Genomic DNA, 15,379 nt, shown 5'->3' with positions numbered 1-15,379 from the left:
CCGAGAGATACCTCTAGCGTCCATCCCAGCAGAATATATATACAAGAAACTTTTTTGATATGAACCATAAAGGCCAGCTTGACACCATCAACACACACAAGAGATAAAACAGCTTTAGAGCCTCTAGCCCTACCCCCACTGCACCACGCTACTCAACCAGCTTAAAAGTTGGACTTGGCCTTGGTGACAACTCCGGACTTGAGGGCAACGTTCTTGACGATGACCTTCTTGTTGTTGACGCTGGTGACGCGGACCCAGGCAGTGTCGTTGGGCAGCGTGCCCTTGAGGATCCACATGTTGGGGTCGTTGAGCTTGGTAGCCTTCCAGGTCTTGCCGTTGTCGCTGCTGACGTCGACGGCCTTGACGCGGTGAGTGACGTTCTCGATGGTAGCGGCGAACCAGTACTTGGAGGCGCCACCGTGCATGTGGACCTGGAGAGGGGACTTGAGAGGGCAGGCAATCCACTTCCACTTGATGCCGTCGACACCGCCGCCGGTCATGCCGTTGGTGAGTTTGGACCAGGTGGCGGGGGTCATGTCGAGATGGTTCTTGTCGCCGCCAGTCTTGTTGGTGACCTGTACCAGTTAATACCCACATATTTATATCGCTGCGTGTACTTGAACTTACCATGATCTTGAGGGACTTGCCCTTGTAAGAAACCTGAATGCATCCACCGCAGTTGGCGCCATCCTTCCAGATATCCTCAGAGACACAGGTGGTTCCGTCAATGCCAGCGGGCAGGTCATAGCCAACAAAGCTGCAGGCACCCTTCTGCCAGCAGTCCTCCTCGGTGCAGCCATCGCTGTCTCCGTATCGGGTGCCGAGACCGGTGTAGACGGGGTTCTTGGAAGTAGCAGCGGCGTTGGCAGCCGTCGAGGCTGCGGCCAAGAGGGTGACGAAATAAGTAGAAAAGCTTCCGAACATGTTTGCGTTTGGTGTTGGAAATGAATGAATGTAATGTCGAATGACGTTTGTTGTAAATGAATGGATGAAGAAATAAAAGCTTGGAAAAAAAGAATGTGTTGATGAGATTGGATGGTCGTTGGTGGTTAGAGCAGGTCTAGTCTTATATATACAAGCAACATTCCAGAACACCATCCAGTAATTTCCTTGCTGATGAGCTGACTAGGTTCTCGATGCTGACGAGGTTTTGACTAAGTGCATCGATCCCTAGCTGTTTCCAATGCCGAACCCCTGTATTTCCCAACTGCCATTTCTCCAGGATTGGTCTGGACTCACAGACGTAAGAGGGGGAAATCGAAAGGCACAGCCGTGATGGTTTCATTCAACGATCCGTCTAATATCAAGATCGTGTTATTGATGCCGGTTTACCGTGATAGTTTGCGCTACTGTGTTTCAGACTTGACAGGTTTGGCGGGATGCCAATCAAACTAAGCGAGTGCATCCCTGTCAGGCCTCGATAGCCGGCTTCTGCGGAGGGAAGGCCGGTGGACCGTTTCGTGCGGCTCCGAGGGGTAATCTTCTAGAAAATATGTTTTTATTGGAGCGCAAGGCGATTGTGGATGATTTGATGTTATATTACGATACGGTATGTAGCTTAGCGTGGATGCAAGCGAGGAGGGTGAACGAGGATGAACGAGAGAGAAAGAAAACTAAACCAAGCCACAGCTGCACTCTGATTGAATGCCGAGTTCCACGGCATAACTTTACTCTGAGACTTAGCACTTGGCCGATGCAAATGCACTGACGCAGGACTAAGAAAATGGTTGCATCGATCCGATCTGGTAGACTAGCAATACTTTAAGTGAGACAATTCGGTGGATCCACGATAGCTGAACCGCATTTTGTCTGGACAATACCTCAAACTGTCTCTGCAGAGTAGTATTATATCCACGATCAGTACGACGCAAAAACCGTTGAGATTCCAATATCCGATAGCATGGCTGACGTGGGTCTTGCTGAAACCGCGGCTTGGCAAACAAATTGCCGGGCGCGATGTCAGTTTGCGAGAAGTGTCGGGGTTCGATTGAACAGTTGGGATGTTTGTCTTGAGCTGGGGTTCCTGGAGGCCGCTGCTGTAATGCGGATATCGCTGCTGACTCTCAGATCATAACACTGCAGCGGATTGTATTAGGCCAAAAGAGGTATGCAGCCGGGAGGGGACATGATTAGGAAACATTCATTCAGTATTGTTGAACACCAAGATAGTGGCTGTTTTTGTATACGGAGGGAAGCTCGGGAGTCTTTAGCAGCTACACGATGCCAAAGTCAATGGCAAACTACGGATATAAACTTCAGGTCGTTTCGTTACATTTCTACTGGGATCGTCCCGGTCAAGCTTTCTTGCGGCAATAGGTTTGTCATCGCCAAGGACGGCTGATGTGCCGGTGTCTTGGTACAATAAACAAATGCAAAATCTGACGAGCTTCCAAAGATACTCCCTATCGCATTCTCGAAAAGACTTCTGTGGAAGCAACCTGGGTCAACAAGCATGCTGAACAATAAGAGTCGGAGTAACTGTGAGCTACCAGGCGTTGTCCGGCTATGTTCAAGAAGCCTCCAACATGGGCTGATAATAAAAGACAACGCACGACTCGTCACCAATGCCGTCTACTGAGTAGCATACAATATAATTTCAGCTTCGAAATGACTTCTCCTTCACCTGAAACTTGAAACCCCCTGGCTAGGTTGGGTGACATCCAGTAGCGGGCGCCAAGATGCGAAACGTGGGGTTTTTCATCCCAAGTGCCCCCGCTGTAGGCTTGGAGATACTCTCGGCACCAAGTCTCTCAGCCGCAAATCTTGGCTGTTATCAGGGCTTTTTAGACATTCACTGTATCCTCATGTTACGCAAGCGTCGCACGGGAAACTCGCTCTTGCGTGGAATGGTTATTGCTGGGAGCTGGTTCAGGGGCTTTGGACCGGAGGATATGACAGGTTCTTGTGGATCAGCATTGAGTCTCTTGTAAAACACGGCCTCCAATGTCCTCCGATGTGATTTCACTTAAGATATCAATTACAAAGCTTTTACTGAACAGAATAAATGGCTTTCTTGCCGTCTCTGAGCAACATACATCACAAAAGGCATGCGTATATGCTGGGGGTTTTGCAGCTCAAATACATCTCGCTGGTTATACACGTACACAACATATGTCAACCTTGACCAGCTCGGTGTAGTTTAATTTCGTTAATAGTCCCGTTAAACATAAACAGACTCGGGAAGCTCATTCCTCCTTCTTGTCCGCATGAAGATAGCTGAGATAGTTTAATACTAACCCCATCCAAATGGCATCCCTCGACGCACCTAGAACATTATAGACATCCTATATCTACCCTAGATAAAAGCTTTTGGACATGTCCCCAATCTTGATAATACCGCTGTAAGTAGGTGCGAATAGCAGGTATCTCATACGTGGCGCGAATGTCTATCCACCACCTACATTCACGTGCCCTAGTATACCACAGGTATAGCAGCGTTAGGGCTATCGGATCTTTCCGCTCAATTAAAGTTTTAAATTCGCCTAGTATCTTGGTTGAGAACTTCATAGCCTTACCAATTGTAGCCTGACCAACAGGTGTTGCTAGTAGTTCAGACAAGCCATGTGCAACCCTGAAATAAGGATTGTTATATGCCGTAGAAGTTTCATCAAGCATACAAAGCTGCTTTAGCTCCGCTAGTACACCATTGATGCCTTCAATGGGCAAGGATTGATGCATCGTATTAAATGTGTCAGCCATTGGCGCAAAGATACTTGTTTCTCGTAGAGGGTTCACTAATTGCCATAGCCTCATCTTGCCAGCTGCAAGTCGTAGCCACTCAAGGTCAGAAGAGTCTGGTGGTCCAAGAGGCCAAGCTTCCTCCAAGGGACACGCATTAATAGACGAGAAGGCTAGGATGCCAAGCGTGCTTGCTGCGGCCCAGATAGGATCCTTGTGCTCTTCTTCGATAGGCTGGCCTAGCGACTTTTTGAACAATGAAGTGCATTGAGACCAGTGGTACGTTTCACAAAATGATCGACGATGAGTTGGCGTTACTCCAAGGTAGCGATCATGGACAGCCGTCACGGCCAACATGCCATGCCATAAAAATGGACGCTGTAAGGCAATTGTAAGTTATTTCTTTGTTTACTTTGGGCTTGTACTTACTTTGAAGGATAATGCCAACATGTGCCTGTTGTGTATCTCTACTATCTCTGGCCCGCCCAGGGAGTGTAAGGTTCTGCACTGGAAACGATTGAAAAGGTCTTGGTCATGTGCATTGAGCATGTAGAAAGTTGCCCCATCTGCTACCCATATGCAGTTATCCATAGACGACTGTGGTGACGGAATAGCAAATTGCTTTAGCACGTTTTTCTTGGTTCGTTCCTCGGGAAGTGACTGGAAATCTGGTACGTTGAACCCGAAGTTGCATACGACGCCGTAAATTTGGCAGTTGACGCAACATGGCCTCGATTCATCACACTATTTCATCCAAGATAAGTCAAAAAAGGTTGAAGAGGTAGAAGAAACTCCTCATTGACTTACCTTCACTTTTCTCAGCTTGCAGTTCCGGCAACCGAATCGCGACTTTCGACGACGTTGTATTCCCGGCGTCTTGGTGACTGGAATCGTCCCTGAGCACATAATTGATAAAGATTTAATCAACTGCTTGAAAGGCTCTCGTTCGCTGTTGCCGGTCTCGATGTTGATAAGCCGATACAGGATGTTTCTGCGGAGATTAGCACATTGTTAAATCCGGCAGATTAATAACTCCGTGTAATCAGAATTCTCGCTAACCTCTGCTCGGGATTGCATCCTCTTGATTGGTCAATGATAGTCCCACCCGTGATTAAAATGTTCCGGTCAAACAAGACCATCGTCTTCAACCAGGCGCCTTTACCTCCAGTTGGTACCAACTTTCACTATGACAAAAGTTGAGGTTGCCGACAACCCGAGAGTCCCAAGAAGTACGCGCGGAGAGATGATAGATATATAATAAGCCATCATTTGTCCTGGAAGAGACCAATGCTTCCAGGTCGAGTCATTCAGGATCGTAAAGGAACAGCCTTTCAAATTTCTTTCTCAAAGTATCATTTTATCTTCACCCTATTTATCGAAACGATCTAACACCATGCATGTTTTTGTTACAGGCTCAACAGGCTTTGTCGGCTCAGCTGTCGTCAAAGAACTATTAGCTGCCGGTCACTCTGTCCTCGGCCTAGCCCGCAGCGACAAAGGCGTCGAGCAGCTCAAGAGCCAAGGCGCTGAAGCCCTTTTCGGTACAATTGAGGACTTGGAAGTTCTCAAGAAGGGTGCTTCTGTGTCTGATGCCGTCATCCATCTGGCCTTTGTGCATAACTTTGCCGATTTCATCGGCTGTTGCGCTATCGACCGTGCCGCCATTACTGCTATAGGTTCTGCTTTGGTTGCGGCCGGAGGCAATCGCGCCATGGTCATTACTTCAGGCACTATGATGCTGACTCAGGGAAAACTGGGCTATGAGGATGACGAGCCTGACATGAGCCATCCTATGGCGGCAGCTCGCGGAGCTTCTGAGAAAGTGTGTCTCGATTTTGCCAAGCAAGGTGTTCGGGCTAGTGTTATTCGACTTCCTCCTACGACGCATGGAGCTGGAGGGGTTTCTGGGTTCATGGGCCCATTTGTGAAAGTTGCACTTGAAAAGGGCGTCTCTGCATATGTTGGCGATGGCCAGAATCATTGGTGCGCCGGTCATCGTGACGATGCGGCTAGACTGTACCGTCTGGCTATCGAAAAAGCAGAGCCTGGATCCGTTTTCCATGCTGTTGCTGAGGAGAGCGTGACAGTTAAGGATATTGCTGCTGAAGTTGGCAAACAGTTGGATATTCCTGTTGTCAGCATTCCTCCAGAGAAGGTGCCGGAGCATTTTGGCTGGTTTCAATTTGGAGCTATGGCAGACAATACTGCCTCGAGTGCCAAGGCCATGGAGGTGCTGGGCTGGAGCCCTGCAGGACCCACGGCTCTGGAGGACGTCAAAGCTGTAGTTGACTTTACAAAGTCTCATTCAGGATAGTAGTATATCTTATTGAGTTAATTCAACGTTGGCCTAGCTAAATAGGTCTTACAGCTGTTATTAGGCTTTATTATTTAATAAATATTAGTGTCTTGTCCTCCTTTTTCCTTATCTAAATTTCGCAAGACAACAAGACTGTGTAGGTTAGCAGCAGTAGCAGTGGCACCTTTAGCTACAATTGCGCCACCTACGGCTTCGGCTGCAGCTTGAGCCGCTGCTACAGACCTGCTTCTTCTGCAATCGTGCCAGCAACTACATGGGGAATGCCGTCATTAGCTATCATAATTACATATTAGTAACGCAAGTTCTGTTTTATAGATGTATACTAAACTTGCCTCTCTTCTCTACTACTGAATTTGGAGTTCCCATGGTCTAGTAAACTCGTGGCGATCGCCAAGCAGGGCCGCTGACAAGCTGAAAAGCTCGGCTGTCATATCTCATGTCTTACTTACAGGAAACAACGGGGGCACTGGCAATGAAGTCCAATGAAACTGCAGTAGACTTTGCATAAGGTTGCGCAACGTCGATTAGCTTCCTGTGCCAGCTAAATGATCGCACTCATATCTATAGAAGTTACATGCTGTTGCATATCGTATGGCATTGAGATGATGTTGTACCCCGACAGCAAATCGGGCATGCTGGACGTTGAAGAGCCCGGTTAGCAATATCAAAGTGCCATACGGGTTCGTGGCTTGGGAAGATTATTAGCCCGACAAGATATCCCAGCGTGACCCTCCAGCTGATACCATTTTGAGGCCCGCCAGTAAGCCCCCGCTCAAAGACAACCAATAATCTCGAGTCTATCACGCCACACACCTACTGGAAAATGCAAAAGTCTTTCCTAATAGGTCGACCTACATACACCAACGATTATCTCCGCTGGGAATATCCCTCAGACAAAAGAACACGATAGCTTACGCTCTGAAGTCGGGTGGGTGGTGGAATTGCATCTCGAAACAAATACCTGTCTCACGGACGCCTAACAATATAATCGCGCTCCAGTTTATTGCTTTACCGTTTCCATGCCTTCCTTTTCATGCAGGCCCCAACATGGCTGTATTTTTGGAATCATACACGCTTCCCGTCCTTATATTTTTCCTTGAGATATTGGTCTACCTTGAAAACTTATGGTACGAGGCTATTTGGTCCCGTTGGCAGCCTTCGCGTACCACTTTGGATAAGCTTATTCTATACAAGGAGGATGAAATATGGCAAGCGGTGATCTATGGAAACAATGGAGATGTCCGAAAGATCTTTGAGGATCTCACGAATAGCCACGCGGAGCGTGGGACGCCTTCGCATTCTGTCTCAGACAATGGCGGAGTAAGTATTTCGCCAAGTAACTCTAGAGCAGCATCCACGTCGGGCAATATAGAGGCAGGAGTCTTTTTCCGTCGCCCCAAAACAAAACTCCAGAAAGCAGTTGAGACGGAGGTCTTGAATGGCAGTTGGGGATACGACATGGGGGTACAAGCCCGTCTTGAAGCTATTGCAGATCGATTGGCAAACTCGAGACGGAGATTAAGCAAGAAAGAAATCAACAGAACCAAAGGAAGGTTTATCGGTAAAGTGTCGATCCTATGGATGGCCATCCATCAAGGCTACAAGTCAGATGTGGACTACTTACTCGCAGAGCGCAGTCAAAAACTTGATTTGGTGAACACATTTCAGCAAAATACAGTTCTCCAAGAGGCGGTATCACAAGGAGACTGCGATCTTGTACGGAAAATCCTCGAAAACAGCTCATTCACATCACCCGAAAAATACATCAATTCTGGTGACTACCGTTCCAGGACTGCATTACACAATCTGGTATGCAAGTCCGTTAGCCAGCGATCTCCCCCTAGTTCTTTCGAACTGGAGAATACCCTCGAAATATTCGGGTTATTGTCAGAGTACGGTGCAAATGTTAATGCTTTGGATGGGTCTTTCATGACTCCGCTTCATTCGCTGTTGTTAGAAGCCTCTTGGGGAAAGTTTTGGAGAGACGTGGGATGTGAATATAAGTTCCTTGTTCCTCTTCTGGATAGCCTCTTGTTGGCTGGGGCAGAAGTTCAAACGAAAGATAAGGAAGGTATGTAAGCTGACTTATGAAACTTTGCATTCCGACCCACACATTGCAGAGCTCGTTTATTTATAGTGATGCCTATTTTGATACATGTATAGGGAATTCACCTCTGCATATTGCCTGTGAACTACAAGATCATGAAGCGATTGAGAAGTTGGTCCTCAACGGTGCGGATCCAGAAACTCTAAATCGTCATGGGAAGACACCTAGACGGATTTTCCATGATATTCAGGGTTCAGACAAAGATTTCTGGAGGCGCATGACTATACTATCCCGGGAAAGGCAAACCGTTGGTGCAGACGTCTACGCTCCATCGAGGAAGCTTTCACAGAGGCACGACGGAATTACAAAGGCAAGAATGGCTATTTGTCGAAAATCCCCAGTCCATCTTCGTTACCAAAAGAATGATCACGCTACCGAGAGCAGAAATCCCTTGCATTGGACTGCCGGGGATATTTCAGTATCCGAAGTTCTTTATCCCAAGAGTTTATCAAAGGGCACTACATTCTTGGCTGAATGCGATAAGGAATGCCAATGCGCGTGGAACGACCTCTTTCAACAACCCAGAGAAGTAGACCATATAGCTGGAGATAACCTCGAGCAGGAGCCTACAGCAAGGAAGTCAACGGCAGTCGATAGCGGTGTCACGCTGGCCAAAGGCGTATGGAGATGGGTAAACTTCCCTGCAAATAATGTGAGATATTACCACGGGGACATTCTATTTTCAGGTGCTTGGCTGACATGCTTCTTCTTCTTTCGTAACAGATCACATGGATTAGAGTATGTTAACAGATAATCAGTTTCGAGATCCTATCTCATTATTTTACTTACAAGTTCTTCAATAATTAAGGAATTGATCGAAACCAATTTCAACATCGATGCCACCGCTTGGAATTTCTTCGAAAAGAACGTAAAGATCCATAACGCGAGAAACAATGGCCCTCGAATCAGAACACCGCATGCTTATGTGAGTTAATGGCATTTTATTTTAGAATCAAAGTATCTGAACAGCCCAGATCGGAATGATGCAAATACACGGTGATGTTAACATGAAAACAGAAGATGAGCAAAGATGCCACTATATCGTCCAAGAACGAAGGTGATGAGAACACACAAAACGAGCCAATGGTATCTATTGTGGTATGTAATTAGCTTCTGACTAATAGGAATTTGTTAACGAGGCTATGATAAGATTCCATTTATAGATATTGAGGTGCAATCTGAGGATCCTTGTACAGCAAGGCAGGATGAAGAAGCCTATCCTCCCTTCACAGGGTTAGATGGAGTACAGATGCCACAAACATTAGACCAGACTTCAATCAATGCCGAGAGCCAATCAAAATTGCGATGCAAGGAGAATCAAGTCATTTACAGATGGTCCCAAAAACAAGGCTCTGTAGCGTTAAGGAAGCTCCCGCTGGAATGGAGAGTTCGAGATCCGGTTTCCTATCTCGCATTTTCACTTTTCATGGTAAGGCGGCGCGCCCAAGATCATGAGAGATACGACGCACGAAACCTATCTTTGGGCAGCACTGGCAAAGCTGGCAGGGATGAAGGGGCAGACTTTTCAGCCAGGATGCAGAGTATCCGCAAGGAACGCCGTCCAAAATGGCTGATGGTTCGGCAGCTCTGGCTCTGGAAATTGAACAATGGTCAGTGTATTGTTTCCTGGTTTTCCATCCTCAGACTGATAAATGTTTTTCGGTAGGCACTATTCTTACCGCGATACCGTCGCGGACAAATATGTGCATGGCAGATGACTTGCTGGAAACTACCCGAGAGGGTGTGTTGCATAATGTGTCCAGTAGTGATGATCTTATGAAGCACATTGTGAAGGAAGCAATCATTTTCCCCGACAAATTCATGCGCGCCGGGCTTGGTGAGCATATACTTGACATATTTGAAGGCGAGATCGCCTCTGAAGTAAGTTACTGACGGAATTCGGAAATAACAATTTTCCTTTAACTCTCTTTACATATTTAGGCCGATGAAGAAGCCACCTTCTATAACAACTTCACGCAAAACGACTGGGACTCTAAACACGCAAACAGAGCTATCAGCTGCACCTGGCGTGTAAAAGATATTCGTGACGAGTTGGGCCTCATCCGGAAGGTCTTTTTGAGTCAGCTGGAGGTTATCAGGCAATTTTCCAAGGTTCTTATGCCACAGCAGACAAAAACATCGGGCGACTCGGAGTACGTTCGCACTCTCGTGGCAGAACTAGAAGGCATGATAAAGCGGATCAAATTCATGGATAGCGAAGCCGTTAATACCCTGGAAAGTGTAAGTCTCGATAGTATTTGATGACAATTTGACCAAGCCTTCGCTGGGTACTCTATCCTTTACTGACCCATTTGTGGTTTGAGCAGCTCAACAACATCACTCAGGCAATGCTAGCCCAAGCGTCGCTGAAAGAGGCAGAATCAGCACGTCTGATGAACTTCATAATCCTTCCGTTTACTATTGTCACTGTTATCTTTGTAAGTCCATTGAGAGCCGAGCCAAATCACTGAGTATGATGTTTAACTCAGCCTGCTTTAGACCCCTCTATCCTTCATGACAAGCCTCTTTGCTGTCAATTCGGATGGCTTCCCACATAACAAAGACGGGGAGCTTCGAATACCTTCAGATTGGTTCTGGCGGAGAATGGGTACGTTTATTTCACGGAGCTCAAAATTCGAGTCTTTCCCCATCTGAACATTATAGTAATCGGGGAGTTCGGAACTCTTGTCCCACTTGTGATCTTTGTCCTCTTCCTCTATTACTCGAGGAGAGGTCGGAGAAACCCCCTTTGATGTCTAGGCGAGTCCTTATACTGATGCGAGTATCTAAATTTAAAAAAGCTGTGCGGCATACAAGACCCCAAGTAGTGAGAATGACAACATGAGGAGTACTGAGGCCTCCTGTAGGCCTTCTTTTTTCCAAAACAGCCACAAGAGGAAAAAGGTTAATCCTGGGATACTTGAGACCAGAATATAAATTACAACTCTCAAGCCTGACTTCTTTTCTCTTACGACAATGCCCCAAAATCTAGGTCTTTTCTCCCCACTATGGCTGCAAAGCTCTTTCTTCTGCGGAATTCTGTCCACTGCATCACACTCGTTGCACATTGCCTGGTGGCTCACTAGACAAGGCTCAGAGTGAATCCTTTCATAGAAACGATCGTAAAACTCGTGCTTGGATAATGGAGGCTCGTCGAGTGGCCTTGGCTGGTAGAAATAGTCTTTGTCGAAAATCGGGGGCACACCGTTCCGACGCTCGCAATACCTTTCTGGGTGCCATTGCTCAAACTAGTAGTGCAGATAAGTTTAGGGCTAAGTCTTTGAACAAAAGGCATTGGACATACCTGGTAGAAGTCGCAGTGAGAGAATGTCATGAGACCAAACCGGGTCTTGAACCATCCTTTAATTCGTCGAAACTCGGATCTCATTTGCCTGAAAAGCTGCTCGTTGCATAGGGACTTTGATTCAATAGCACTGAGTTTCAAGCCTCCTGAGTCTACGAAGAACATGATATATCGACTGGTCGACGGCATTGATATGGTCGCCGGGAGCGCTCTTGATATGATGGAAGTTTCGCCAGGCGTCACCTGTTGTATTGAAGGTTGCTGATATTTGTAGACGCCATGAACTGCGGTCTGGCTTAGAGAAGGTTCGCTGTGACCCTTGAAAAAGTTTGCCGATGCTCCTGTTGGTGCAGAAGATACAGGTAGCGTCTGTGCTCGGATCTTGACAACCCGCCGTGCGAAGGCCATTGGAACCACTTGTCTTCGGATATCTCCGCAAAGCTTAACATCTGTTAGCTATTATCTAGATCAAATACATAGAAACTTACACATATCCAACTCAAGGTCGCGAAATTGGGCGGTGGCTGTAGTTGGGGCTCTGTAAATGGCCAACAGTCCCACTCGTTCAACAGAGCTGCCTTGAATGCAGATGTTGACTTATTCAGCCACGTCGTTCTCTCACTTTCTGTCAGAGAAATCTTTACTGGCTTCGAGTAGAGAAGTTCTGATACCGTCTCTGCAACTCTCTTGGACTCTGAATCACTCAGTTCCTTAGCCTGCGACTTGGCCAAACGCTTTAGCCGTGACTCAAACGATGGGTTAACCAAATCGACTAGTCGCGTGAGGAATGCACTGAAAGAGTTCGTGGAGGCGACTAGACTCTGTATGCTGAGCATATCTGGCTGGACAGATGGTTCATCTTCGGAACTAGAATCGTCTAGCTCATCGCCTTCAGATACTAAGTCTGGTTCCTTGCTCACAGCGGGCCTTTCACTGCCATCCTCTCTTTCTTCTTTGGACAATCCATTGGTGATCTCAAAAGAGAGTAGCTTGGATGACTTCTTGAAGAACCCACCTATTCGTGTTGATTCTGGGTACCGCAATTCTGCTGTCAAGTCTTGGCCAAATAACTTCAGTAATTTTCGAAGCTTTGCTGTAAGCTTTTTCGGATCGGTGTATCCATCTTTCAATGCAGGCTGCATAAGCTTTCGTAGGTCTACGGCGCTGTAGAGAAGGTCGATAAATGCCTCATTTGCTGCACGTTGTTCAGTCCCTCCACCGGTAACAGAGGTGGGGGCAGTAGATGAAGATAGGCAGCTACTGGAGGCATTGCTACTTGTGTAACCATCAAATCCAAGGTCAATATGGTTCCAATCTTCCTCAACGAGGTGAGGTGTTGACTGAGAACTAGAGCTCGGATTTATACGGGATTGAGCATCTAGCTCGCTATAAAGGGTTAGCGATAAAACGATTCATCGTTTTTTGAACATACTGTCTCTGAATATGTCTGCCAAGAAGATCTTTGCGATGGAAGGCCTTATTGCAGTTTTCAATAGGACAAAATAAATCAGGAGGTGAGTGACTAAGTTGATGGCGCCTAAATTGTTAGAGTGATTTATCACATGTATTGGCATTAGCATACCTTAGGTGTTCTGCTCTTGAGAATGTCTGAATACATTAGAGATAAGATAACAAGGCTGTTCTTTTGAATAAACAATGTACCTTAGGACATTGGCTACATGTGTGAACTGGAACACGCATCTTCGCCTTTGAAATCTTCCTAGTGATAGGTGTTGATCTGATGTGCGGCCCTTCGGTGGCCGCTGCAGCCGTAAAAGACATCATTGGACTGTTAGATGGCGGCACTGAAATCGTGTCAATTGATACGCTTCTTGAATTCGAGTTGGTGTGTTTGTCGTCCACCCCAGCTTGTGTTCGGTCGATGGTACCACTTGCGCTTCCTTCTCGCTCGCGGCGTTCGACTTCGCGGTCCATTTTGGTTGCTTGCCGAAGAAAACCTAGAATGAATACAAAATGAAGGGCACTTGTGTGAAAAGTACCAGAGTGGGGCCTGCAGGAATAGCTTGCCTTACTGAAGAATCAGGAAGGGCGTTGTGACTGATAGGTAATTCCGAATTTGGAACTAGACATGATTGAGCTATTTCATGAGAATAGATATGGCTGCCTAAATTCCAACATTCGAATTGCAGCCTGATTTCTTGGTTTTGGTGATCATTGCTCCACAGCCATGCATGGCTGCGGCAAGGCACAGTAGTGGCAATTTTCAAGCAAACCAGCCGATGCCCAAAGATTTTAATAACACACAGTTGAAGCAAGTACAAAAGCCAAGTGTTCTGTCAATTGTAATAAAGCTTTGGGGCTGTGCCTGTTCTCATCAGCCACAGACTTCCCGCGGGAAACTTTGCTTACTGACGACAACTTGGCCCGGAATATTCTAAGCCGGGTCCCCTGAATATCTTTGCGGGCGAACAATGATAGCCTAGCACATTTTGCTTAGTTTGACTTGATAATAACATCAACTTGACCAACGGATTCGAAATATCACCTAAGACAGCGTAGCTTAGTGCATAAATGCAAATTCCCAGTGACGGTATTACGACGAAGTCCTTCACGCTGACATGCAAGATCTATAGAGAAGCCATGCCTGAGCAGGAATACTCGACGACCAAGATCGAAAGGCAATTCACAACTACAAAGAAAAGGTACAAGACATGAGAATATACACTCTTCCAACTCCCTCTTCACAATACTGATCCTAAGCTATAACTAATACTTCAAAGTGTCCACAAAGACTATATCCACCAGCATGAAGCTAGATAATTAATCTCGAATCAAGGAGTGCTTCGTGAGGTCGAAGATGAACTGGACGAGGAAGCACCCGAGGCACGCGAAGCTCCTGAAGCACTTGAGCCAGCTGAAGCTCCTGAGGCCCGAGAAAAGCTCCCAGATGCGCTTCCATATATGCTTCCGGAGACACTTTCAGAAGTGGAGGATGACGACTGGGAAGAAGAAGATGGTGCAGAACTAGAAGATATATTGTTAGCCAGAGGTCGGCGAAGTTCTTGGGGCATTGATCGAAGTGCTCATCAACATGGACATACCTTTGGCTTCCGCTACCTTGAGCTGAAGACGCTCCAGCAGACGGAACACTTGGAGCAGGCTGGCCAGAATTGTAGTTACCTCCAGAGCCAGCAGCCGGCGGGGACTGTTGAGATGGTGCGCTGGGAGGAGGTGGAGCAGAGCTGTAACTGGGTCCAGGAGCCAGACCAGTGCTTGTCCTCTTGATGATACACTGGGAGATCTTCTTATGCTCAACCCATGACGTAGTAACGGACGTGATATTCACGATGGGCACGACTTCCCGAGTAGTAGTGGTGTTGACATCAACTGTTACAATGAGCGGTGTTGGTTCCACGTAGACGGTCGTGTCACGGCATTGACCTTATTCATTTGTCAGTAGAGTTCAGAGTGGACTTCTCACAATGGGACATACCTTCAATGTTTGTCGTATTTGTTGAGACAATGACCTCGACGACAGTACGGGTTGACGTGGGCAGCTCCTGTGAATGCGTCAGTATGATACACCACCCCCCGTTCAGTAGTCCACAAACCGTTATTTCTTCATGCACATGGTGACGGGTAACGAAGATTGTGCTATTGTGTGTGCGGACGACCTTGACATTTGCCGTTGTCCCACAGACCGTGATTGACGGGTCACACTCTTCGAGGAGAGCCTCGCTTTCGATAGTCGAGCTAGCATTTGAAACCGCGTCCGGTAGGTCTAGTGACGGTGGAGCAACAGTGCCATAAGCAGCAGCCGGATCTAAAAGGCGGCATTCATTGTTAGTCACAATGCATCTCAAGAAGGAGGTGTTGAGATCAGAAAGATAAAGAACGCACCAGAACCAGCGGCAGCAAGTCTAGGTAGGATTGCCACAGTCAACTGCAGGAGCCGGCTGGTCAACATGTTTGGCGGTCAAGTGATACAATGAGGATAGATAAGATGACGAGG

The 15,379-nt window shown here is 47.0% G+C and overlaps 6 protein-coding genes; 2 read left to right on the top strand and 4 right to left on the bottom strand.

Annotated features, from left to right (window-relative positions):
* Window positions 1–161: 161 nt before the first annotated feature.
* On the bottom strand, window positions 162–924 carry FFUJ_03543 (uncharacterized protein; the record flags this gene model as incomplete). XM_023575402.1 has 2 exons in its annotated part: window positions 162–575; window positions 628–924. 2 exons carry the CDS (start codon window positions 922–924, stop codon window positions 162–164), a joined length of 711 nt encoding a protein of 236 aa, XP_023428588.1.
* A 2,349-nt stretch (window positions 925–3,273) lies between these two features.
* FFUJ_03542 (related to C6 finger domain protein) lies at window positions 3,274–4,584 on the bottom strand (the record flags this gene model as incomplete). XM_023575401.1 has 3 exons in its annotated part: window positions 3,274–4,056; window positions 4,108–4,422; window positions 4,486–4,584. 3 exons carry the CDS (start codon window positions 4,582–4,584, stop codon window positions 3,274–3,276), a joined length of 1,197 nt encoding a protein of 398 aa, XP_023428587.1.
* Window positions 4,585–5,071: 487 nt separating this feature from the next.
* On the top strand, window positions 5,072–5,992 carry FFUJ_03541 (Weak similarity to Y.pseudotuberculosis CDP-3,6-dideoxy-D-glycero-L-glycero-4-hexulose-5-epimerase; the record flags this gene model as incomplete). The annotated part of the gene is made up of 1 exon (XM_023575400.1): window positions 5,072–5,992. The coding sequence occupies one exon, from the start codon at window positions 5,072–5,074 to the stop codon at window positions 5,990–5,992; it is 921 nt and encodes a 306-aa protein (XP_023428586.1).
* A 1,050-nt stretch (window positions 5,993–7,042) lies between these two features.
* FFUJ_03540 (uncharacterized protein) lies at window positions 7,043–10,855 on the top strand (the record flags this gene model as incomplete). XM_023575399.1 has 11 exons in its annotated part: window positions 7,043–8,066; window positions 8,159–8,754; window positions 8,826–8,840; window positions 8,911–9,027; window positions 9,120–9,200; window positions 9,253–9,712; window positions 9,769–9,983; window positions 10,044–10,343; window positions 10,430–10,540; window positions 10,602–10,710; window positions 10,767–10,855. 11 exons carry the CDS (start codon window positions 7,043–7,045, stop codon window positions 10,853–10,855), a joined length of 3,117 nt encoding a protein of 1,038 aa, XP_023428827.1.
* Window positions 10,856–11,090: 235 nt separating this feature from the next.
* FFUJ_03539 (uncharacterized protein) lies at window positions 11,091–13,341 on the bottom strand (the record flags this gene model as incomplete). XM_023575398.1 has 7 exons in its annotated part: window positions 11,091–11,108; window positions 11,186–11,350; window positions 11,407–11,847; window positions 11,895–12,792; window positions 12,839–12,943; window positions 12,989–13,014; window positions 13,069–13,341. 7 exons carry the CDS (start codon window positions 13,339–13,341, stop codon window positions 11,091–11,093), a joined length of 1,926 nt encoding a protein of 641 aa, XP_023428585.1.
* An 857-nt stretch (window positions 13,342–14,198) lies between these two features.
* On the bottom strand, window positions 14,199–15,334 carry FFUJ_03538 (uncharacterized protein; the record flags this gene model as incomplete). XM_023575397.1 has 5 exons in its annotated part: window positions 14,199–14,391; window positions 14,469–14,808; window positions 14,861–14,927; window positions 14,979–15,190; window positions 15,268–15,334. The coding sequence occupies 5 exons, from the start codon at window positions 15,332–15,334 to the stop codon at window positions 14,199–14,201; spliced, it is 879 nt and encodes a 292-aa protein (XP_023428584.1).
* Window positions 15,335–15,379: the final 45 nt, after the last annotated feature.

The sequence above is a fragment of the Fusarium fujikuroi genome, chromosome FFUJ_chr03 (genome assembly GCF_900079805.1).
Source record: "Fusarium fujikuroi IMI 58289 draft genome, chromosome FFUJ_chr03".
Taxonomy (NCBI): Eukaryota; Fungi; Ascomycota; class Sordariomycetes; order Hypocreales; family Nectriaceae; genus Fusarium; species Fusarium fujikuroi.
This window is presented reverse-complemented; position numbering and strand designations above follow the sequence as displayed.